This window comes from Octopus bimaculoides, chromosome 9, assembly GCF_001194135.2.
Source record: "Octopus bimaculoides isolate UCB-OBI-ISO-001 chromosome 9, ASM119413v2, whole genome shotgun sequence".
Taxonomy (NCBI): domain Eukaryota; kingdom Metazoa; phylum Mollusca; class Cephalopoda; order Octopoda; family Octopodidae; genus Octopus; species Octopus bimaculoides.
Genome location: NC_068989.1, coordinates 70,537,883 through 70,547,834, shown reverse-complemented (window position 1 = coordinate 70,547,834; position 9,952 = coordinate 70,537,883). Strand labels below are relative to the sequence as shown.

General features: G+C 34.4%; 1 protein-coding gene across 1 annotated transcript in view; it reads left to right on the top strand.

Moving 5' to 3' along the window:
• The window catches only part of LOC106883643 (protein MTSS 1), a gene marked incomplete at its 3' end in the record, with an annotated part of 307,187 nt that overhangs the window by 266,541 nt on the left and 30,694 nt on the right, over positions 1-9,952 (top strand). Inside the window, exons 16-17 of the mRNA XM_052970923.1 lie at positions 27-193; positions 8,147-8,275. Of these exons, the coding sequence (XP_052826883.1) occupies positions 27-193; positions 8,147-8,275 (296 nt within the window). The remainder of the gene's footprint in view (positions 1-26; positions 194-8,146; positions 8,276-9,952) is intronic.

Genomic DNA, 9,952 nt, shown 5'->3' with positions numbered 1-9,952 from the left:
TTTTTTTTTTTTTTGTGTCTTCAAAGGTGGTCAACAACCGACCTATGTGAACATGACAGACCTAGCTCATATGGCTGCTGAAAAGCAACGCAAGCAAGAACAGCGCAAAGAACAGCGAGAATCCAAACTGATGAGTAAATCCCAAACCCAATCTCCTTGTGAGCAGAAAGATAGTAAAGAGCAGAAGTCACAGGTGCAGTTTCTTCTATTTTCAGCCATTGTCACAATTTCAAACGTTATCTTATGATTGTAACATTAGTGTTTTTTCTCTTCCAGGATACACTTTTTTTTTTTTTTTAATCTTTTTCTTTTGATCTTCTGTCTTAGTCAAATATAGACTCTGACACTTTTTTTTTCTTTTTTTCCTCCTCTCAGTTTTTATTGATTACATCCAAAGATCTATTGCTTTGCCAATAATACTTTAGTAATTGCTCTTGCCGTTTTGGTAGAATCGTTAGCACGCCAGGCGAAATGCTTGTCAGCATTTTGTCTATATGTTCTGAGTTCAAATTCCTCCGAGGTTGACTTTGCCATTCATCCTTTCAGGGCCGATAAAATAAGTACCAGTTGAACACTGAGGTTGATATAATCAACTTACCCGCTCTTCCTTCAAACTTGCTGGCCTTGTGCCAAAATTTGAAACCATTATTATTATTATTATTATTATTATCATCATCATCATTATCAGTGAACAGGTGGAACCATAACCATTCCAGATAAATTGCTTTGTGGCATTTCTTCTGGTTTTATGTTCCAGGTTCAAACGTTACCAAGGTCGACTTTGCTTTTCATCCTTTCCAGGTTGATGAAATAAAGTACCAATTGAGCACTAGCATTGACTAGCTCCTCCCTCCAAAATTTCAGGCCTTATGCCTATTGTAGAAGGAATTATTATTCTTATTGTTGTTATTATTACAATTAAGGCAGCAAGCTGGCAGAACCATTAGTATGCCAAGCAAAATATTCAGTGGCATTTTGTCTGTCTTTTTGTCCTGAGTTCAAATTCTACCAAGGTCAACTTTATCTTTCATTCTTTTGGGATCAATGAAATGAGTACCAGTTGAAAACTGGGGTTGATGTAATCGACTATCCCCCTCCCCCAAAATTTCAGGCCTTGTGACTATAGTAGAAAGGATTATTATTAACATATGGCTAAGTGGTTAGGGTGTTGCACTCATGATTGTGAGATCATGGTTTTGATTCCCATGCTGGGTGTTGCGTTCTTGAGCAAAGCACTTTGTTTCACATTTCTCTGCAATCATTTCATCATCTGATACATGGCATGCCGTGCACCTGTGCACGTAATGTCTCTCTGATGGAGGGACTGAGCTTATGTGAACACAAACATTTGGTCACCATAAAAAAAAGGACATCTGTATGGTTGGTCAGCAAGAAATTGTTGAACCTTCATATGTCATCTAACAATGGGAAAGTCCATGATTACCACTACTGCTTCTGTTATCACTACTAAGAACAGTGAAGAAATCTGAAGAAGTTGAGCATCAGCCTAACTACTGCTACTACTACTCAAACCATTCCATGCCAAACAACATGTTGGTTCATCTGCACCTGGCATCTCTGGTTCTTTTGGGTGGTTTTCATAACATATTTGAGGAGAAGTGGTTGCTGGCCCCTATTTCAACTCTCTTCAATGTAAGGCAAGGGAACCTGAACCAGCTGGGTACTTCCAGTTTCACCAGATATGAAATTTCATGGTCTTGTCCTTTTAGACTTATAGTTCTGATTCCAGAACTTAGTCATTAGAATTAGAGACTGACAAATGTTGACCACAATATTTTGTCTCTGATGAAACGTAAAGCTGTCCAGTTAGTTCTAGTTCTGAATGACCAAATATAAAAATATATATTCACATTTAAAGCCTAAAAGGCTATTGAAAACTATTTACACTCCACTTATCTCTACTCTTCGATACATCCCAACGTATATATATATATATATATAGATAGATATATTAATGTTCTCTTTTTGCTAATATTTGTTTTCAAAGTGACTGTTTAAAAATAATAATACTCAAAAAGAAAAAATGAAAGAAACCTTTTGAATTCTTCACTGTATTCACTTCTTAGATGAGATCTCTGCTAGCTTTATTAAGAAGGTTCTAGGTAGTCACTATTTCTACACATCTCCTTTACTGGACAATACTCTTTGATTGTTTTAAGTTGCAGCTGCATCCTTTTCTATCATTTCTTTGAATCTGCAATTTTCCTCTGTTTCTCATTTCATGATGGCTTTTTAAGTTTGGCTTTGTTTTGTTTGATTTTTTTTTCTCTGAGCTATATTATATAGTATTGTGCTTAACAAATAATATGAAAAATATAGAAAAAATTATATATATATAGTAGAACTCAATGCAGAGATGAGTAGTGAATTTTTATGGCTAAAGCAATGTAAGTCAACATATTGTGTGTGAGCTACCATTGATTTCATGATCTTAGTCTTTATATATAGTGTTTTTCAGTAATTATCTAATTAGCCTCTTGTAACATTTTTGTTACATATATCTAGGAATCATTATTTTGGGTTAAAACTGGTTTACCAGGTGGCCAGATATTTGTTTTTTGTTTTGTTGTTTGTTTTTTTTAACAGTTGTTAATTTCTCATTAATCTAGGTATTGATAGAATATGATTGATTCCAATTATTTGTCATGTGATTGCCATTGATTATGTCCATATCCAAAGGTAAAAACAGTGCTAGGAAGCATTCTGCAAAGTAAATAGATATACTGTAGGCTCCTTGTCTATTAATTGCTTTGATAATCTATTAATCAAAGGTTTCCAATTCCTTATTTTCTATATTTGAAGCCACCCCACCTCACCACCCTGCCATATGATCAAAATAATATTGCCCTGTAGATTTTGAAACTTTATAAGTAATTTTTTTTTAAAAAACCTATTTTTTAATGTGAACTATTTGGCTGGTATTAATAATTGTTGTTGTATAAGTTCACCCTCACTATCTCTTTTCTCTTGCTCTCCAGTTGGAGAAGCCATGTATCTCCTCTTCAGCAAGACACCTATTCCTATCCCTTTATCATTCTTTAATCCAGTGGTTCTCAACCAGGATTCCATATGGCCCTTAGGGGTCCAATATAAGATTCTTTGCTAAAATTTATGAGCAATAAACTGGACAGGTGACGGTCTCTGTTAGAGATTGTGTGGGCTAAGATTACGTGCCCTCCATTGTCAGTTAAAGTTTAGACAGTATCATGTGACAACTTGCTGGAGCTGCCTGCTGGAGCCTAGCAGCAGGTATTTAAAGGGAAATTTGACAAGACAGTCAGTCAGCCGCTGACACTCGTTGACGCTACATCAAAGAGGCCAGGGAACAGAAGAAAGAAGACATGCACTCAACACCATAGCTGAAGACACCTCCGAAGGGGGGAGGGGCACGTCAAAATGGTAGAAGAGTAGGAGCCGAAACCGGACGTGGTTCCTCCTGATGATGTCTTGAGCTAACTAGATCCTATAAAGGAGCTGTTATGGTAGCAGAGCACGAAACATGGTTGAGATTCCCCCAATTCCTAATAATATCTAATAATAAAACTAGAATAGGATTTTTTAAACATTGAGTAGTTATGAGGGTTCACCAGAGTAAAATACCACCCAAAGAGAATTCATAGATAAAAAATGTTTGAGAACCACTGCTTTAACATCTCAAGTGATTTGGAACTCAGCATTAGATCACAGTAACTGAATGCAATAAAATGTTCCCTTGATGATCCATTGCAGTTAAACATCCAAATGCTCTTGGATCATCCGATGCTGAGTTTAAGCTAACTGCAATGGTGATACATATGTCAGGACTTGTAATTTATACTTGTGTTCATCTTAATTTTCCGCTACATAAGCTCTGTATATCATAACTATTAAGTACAGCTGTTGACTAACCACCATACTGAAAGCTGATTGGATAATGATAACTTATGTGGAGCTCTAACTTGTACAATAACAGTTGTACCTCTAATTATACAGACAAAATATACATATGCATATATAGTGGTGAGTTGTCCGAGTTGTTGGATCATCAAAGACCAGTTTGGTACTAGGATCAGTGATATCAACTTACCTACCATCCCTTCAAAATTGATGGCCTTATGCTTAAAATAAAGATGGTTGTTTTAAGGGCTCCAAATTGGCTGAATTGCTGAAGTGTCAAGAAAGAAAAAAATGTATTTGTTCATTCTGAGTTCAAATTCCACTGAGGAGAATTTTGCTTTTCATCACTCCAAAGGGAATAAAATAAAGGACTAGTATGGCTGGTATTGATGTATCGCCTCTCTTTAAAACTTCTGACCCTTTAACTAAATTACAAATAAATGTTATTATTGTCAGTATTTAAGACAGAATGGTTAGCACACCAGATGAAATGCTTAGTGGTGTTTCGTCTGCTGCTATGTTCTGAGTTCAAATTCCACTGAAGTCGACTTTGCCTTTCATCCTTTCGGCTTAATAAATTAAGTACCAGTGAAACACTGGGGTTAACGTAATTGGTTTACCCTGCCCCCACCTCCAAATTTCATGCCTTGTGCCTACAGTAGAACGGATTATTGTTAGAGCATTGGACAAAATGCTAAGCAGTTCTCACTCTTTATGTTCTGGATTCAAATATCTGTTTTGCCTTCTGTCATTTTGGGATCGATAAGATAATTACTAGTTGGGCTCTGGGAACAATATAAACAAGTAACTACCTCCTGCTAGAATTGCTGGCCTTGTTCCAAAATTAGAAACCATTATTGTTAAGACTTCTACTAATATTATTACAGTGAATTCCTTTGAGTTTTAGGCAAGCCCCTGGTGATCCAAAAATCTTTGATTCTGCTTTAGTCTCTCCTGGCTGAAGCCATTTTATTTTCTACATTGGTAAAATTCCCTCTGGGAAGGCACCAATATCATTTCCTTTTTTTTTTTTTTCTTTATATACAAACCATCTGAGCTTTCATAGCTTTGTACAAACATCATTACATATCAGTTTTTTTGTTGTTTTTTTTCCCACTGATTTTCATTGATTTTTTTATCATTAAGTCTCTTGCTACTGCCTTCTGCCAGTTCTCTCCCTTGTTTTGTCTCAGTTTGTCAAGCTTCTAACCAATCAATGCAAATACACTTCTTTGCTCACTTTTCTGGCATGCTTAATAATTTATTTTTTTTTTAATCTTCCTTTCTCGTTTTTGTTATTTTTGAAAATGTTTAATTTTTAATTCTCTTTTATGCTGGATTTTCATATTTTTGTTCTGGCATGCAGTTTTTCGTTTAATTTTAAACTGACTTCTTTTCTTACATTGTTTTCTGGAATGAAATGTGACTAAATTCTTTGACTCTTTGAAAATTAGAGAAAATTAGAAGGGGATTGGAGAAAAAGAAAAAAAAATGCAGTCATTAAGAAAAGAAATAAATGAAGAATGAATTTATCACAAAGCTTCTATCATAAAAATAAGTTTCTGCAAGGTTTTTTTTTTTTGTTTTTTTTTTAATACTTATCTTTGGCTAAACTGTTCCATAAACTGTCAGATTCATAATACATTAGAATGGCTCAAATCCATCATGGCTGCCCAAGATATTTGAGTCAATGTGATTAATTTAAACTTGTTACCAAAAGCGTTAAATTGATCACAGCATTGAAATACACTGCCTTTGTTTCAATTAATTTAAAAAATAATGAAGAATTTAGTAAAATAATTTTGTCGTTATTAAGCTGATATTGGAACATAAATCAACATAGAATTTTAAAGGAAGGTTTTAATTTAGATCACTTTAAAACAGGAGTTTGATAAAGAACCAAGTGCAATCTCAAGCAGGTTAATATCAAAAGCCAGAGCTGAAGTAAGCAAGAAAGGGTTCGTTATTCTAATGGCACTTGATTCGGCCAGTTGAAAAAGTATCAAGAGATGCATTTTTATTATTGAGATTTATTTTCTTTCCTTAATTTTTCTAAATCTTTAGATGTGTAGTAGTAAATATTTTCGAAATCTTCAGTCTTTTTGTCCTCTACAGTTGAGACTGTGGATGCAGTAGGCTGAGTGGTTAAGAAGAATAAGGTTGCACGTCTAATCCCACTGTGTGATATCTTGAACATATATAATTTTGTATAACCTTGCATTGACGCTTATTTTGTGAGGGAAATAGGAAAGACAGAAACTGTACAGAAGCCTGTCAGGTGGATTGTACCTGTAATGAGAAAGGTACAACCTTGTCATTGTAGATTCAATTCCACTGCGTGATATTTTGGACATTGTGATTTTTCTATAGCCTTGCATCGACCCATACCTTGTGAGGGAAATAGGGAAGACGGAGACTGTACAGAAGCCTGTCAGGTGGATTGTACTTGTAATTGGAAAGGTACAACGTCGTCACACACTTATGCTGATTCCACCTGAGAATTGCATTTAAGGAGGTATGTGTCTGTAGAAAACTCAGTTACATATACATTAATTCAGGAGCAGGTAATTCAGTAGATCAAACAACTGTGTACTCGTTGTCAAACAGAGATCCACCACCACCACCACCACTACTACTGCCACCGAAGTTTAGATTAGGAATATTAACTCTTATTATTTCTATCTACATACCATTCAGTTAACATCATAAAGATACAGCTTAGTAATTCATATAGCGCATAGTGTGTGTGTGAATAAAAGAATTTACTCAACGTTTCTCTGCTTGATTTAACTTCAGCTATTTTCCAGCAGCAGTAAAAACTATAGTAGTTGCTTTTACCTTCATTTCTCCTGTTTTCTTTTGCCAAAAGGCATTCTGAATTTTATATTTTCAGAAAAATTTTCTGTCAATCAATATCATTTTATTTTGAAATCTCAGTCATTGGATGTAGTTCACTAATGTTTTGAAACAATTGTTTTGTTCTTTGTTGTTTTTTGGGTTTTTTTTGTCTTCTTTTCTTGATCTCAATCTTAAATCATGGAATCAAATCATGGTTATTGGAGACAAAAAAAAAAGCAAATTGCTAAGTAAATTAATTTACAGTATTTTGGTATCTTGGCTTTTAGCAATTGGTTCCGATAAATTAGGATCAGGTTTATTATCAATTTGATAAAGTGGATTAATAAGTTGAGTCATTAGAATAATGAGAACTCAATTTTAAATGATTTGAGGATATATTTGAAAAGTAATAACAAAAAAAATACAGTAAATGCAGATTATTATCATTATTATTATTATTATTATTATTGGTGAGCTAGCAGAATTATTACAACACTGCACAAAGTGCCTAACAGCATTTTTTTGCCACTTGTTCTGAGCGCATACGCTACCAAAGTTAACTGTACCTGCCATCCTTTTGGAGTCGATAAAACAAGTACTAATTGATGTAATCAACTTGTACCCTCCCCTCAAATTTGCTGGCCTTGTGTCAGAATTATTACCAATATCTCAACTTTATCTTCTGTAAGAAAAGAAATGCTAAAAGCATACTGAGAGAATAGTAAAAATAGTAAAGACAAATAGGTCCTTAGAATGCAGTAAAGGTACAAATTGAATAACCAGTGTTCTTAATTTATTCCTTTGCCACATTGTGACATGCACTCCATCGTTACTATTTTTGGTGTTTTATTTCTCTATCACAATGCTTCAAGCAAACTACAGCAGACATCTTGAACTGAGAGAATATATGTGTATGCCTGAGTGTGTACTGATGTTAGAATAGAATTAGCTTCCATCAAGTTTGCAGGGATATATTTCCAAAAAATTTTCATATTATTCAAAACTATGGTACATATTCTGTATAGCTATTCTGCTTTCCATGTGCTAAAAGTTATCCCTTTTTTTTCACTTTTCCCCATTTTTTTGTTTTTTAAGCATTTAACAATTATTTTGTTAAATCGGATATAAAGTAATAAGTATTCTTTCTACTAGTCTTTTCTTTAACCATTAAAAATTTAAAAAATTAAAACAAACTAAACAAAAAAAATCAAAGAACTTCTTACTATGTTCAAATCTTTTGCCAGCATCATAAATCTTCTGAGTTTGCTTATGTTAACAAATCTATCACCTTTCTTTCTTCCTCTCGATCACTCTCTCTCTCTTACAATTTTTTTTCTTACACTTTTTTTTTTTTTGTTCTGTGCATCCATTTTTCATCTTCTCTGCTGATATATATCTCTCCCACATGCAGTCTTTGTTGGATTTGCTCGACATTCAGGAGGCAATCAGGGACTTAGAAAACTGTACTGCTGCTCTACACAGCGACTACGATGATGACACCGACTCAGATTCGGTTACAAGTCAAAAGGGTTCTAACCAGGCAAGACTGATCACCTCCATACTTAACAATCTCCTCCTCCTCCTCCTTCTTTTCCTCTTCAGTGTTGTTTAATCATTTAGTCATGTTACTACTACTATTACTTATATATATTGCTGGGCTAACAACACATTGCAGCAGCTGCACCAACGTCTGCTTTGAGCGCATTTCACCAGGGTCACCACAAATATCTTGCCTTTTTTTTTTTTCCTTCTTGCATGCTAATGTCTTTGCTATTGACAAAAAAATTGAAGCCACTCTTTCTTGAGGAAATGTTCCTTAAATAGTGTGTAATCTTGTTCATTCTCTAACTGCAGATTTTAAGTATAGCAGGTGTTTGATCCAACAGCATTAACTTATGTTAGGCATATTTTCATGATACCTAACCCTTTTGTGTTCAGATTATTCGATCATATGTAAAGTTTACTCATTCACAATGTCTTAAATTAATGATGTATTATCTCATAGCTTCAAGATTTCAGTAATGCAGTTGTTTAGTTTTTAGAATGACATTGTGGGTTAAATGTCAAAGGTTACATATGGCTGGTTTAAATATAAAACCAGTAGAATATTTTGACCAGATATGGCCAGTTTTAAATGTGAAAGTGTTAAATGGTACTATTTAAAAAGGAAAACAAAATTATAGTATCTGGTCAGTGCAATTACATAGGCCTACGTAATTAAGGCGGATGTACAGAAATGTATTTTCTACTATAGCCTCGGGCTGACCAAAGCCCTGTGAGTGGATTTGGTAGACAGAAGCTGAAAGAAGCCCATCATATATATATATATAAATATGTTTATATTTATGTGTGTGTGTGTGTGTGCTTGTCCCCACCACCATTGCTTGACAACCGATGCTGATGTGTTTATGTCCCTGTAACTTAGTGGTTTGGCAAAAGGGACCGATAAAATAAGTATTAGGCTTAAAAAGAATAAGTCCTGAAGTCAATTTTTTTGACTAAAATCCTTTAAGGCAGTGCTCCAGCATGGCTACAGTCAAATGACAAACAAGTAAAAGGATAAAAGATTATCTTGAACAAATGTCATTAGGAAATATCCCCTTCGTTTTTGTGGATTCACAAACAACTGTTGTTCATGGAATAACCTTTTCGTTTTATCAGTTCAGTAACAAAATACTAGATAGCTTCACATTTGAGGATATCCATTTGGATATATTCAAATGGTTTTGGCTGTGTGGCTAAGAAGCTTGTTTCCCAATTATGTGGTCTCAGGTTTGGTCCCACTGCACTGTACCTTGTGCAAGTGTCTTCTACTATAGCTCCAGGTTGACCAAATCCTTGTGCGTGGAAACTGAGAGAAGTCCATCAATAATGCATATATATATATATATATATATATATATGCAACAACATATGTAAACAGACTTATTTTTGTTTTTGGAAACATTGAATGTGTATCGTATCATACAGACAAGAAAGTAATATTTCAAACATAGTATAACCATGAAAGCAACAGAAAAATTGGGTGTTTTACCCTTATGTGATGGAAAAAGTTGTCAGTGTTCAAAATATTATTTTTTTGTCTGTATGATATATATAATTGCGTGTTTAGGGGTACTCTTGTCCTGACATGTGATGGCTGTAAATGGCAACACTATCATACATGTAATGTAGTTTGTTTCTAGCCTTCCATGAAAAGCTGTCTGGCCATATGAAA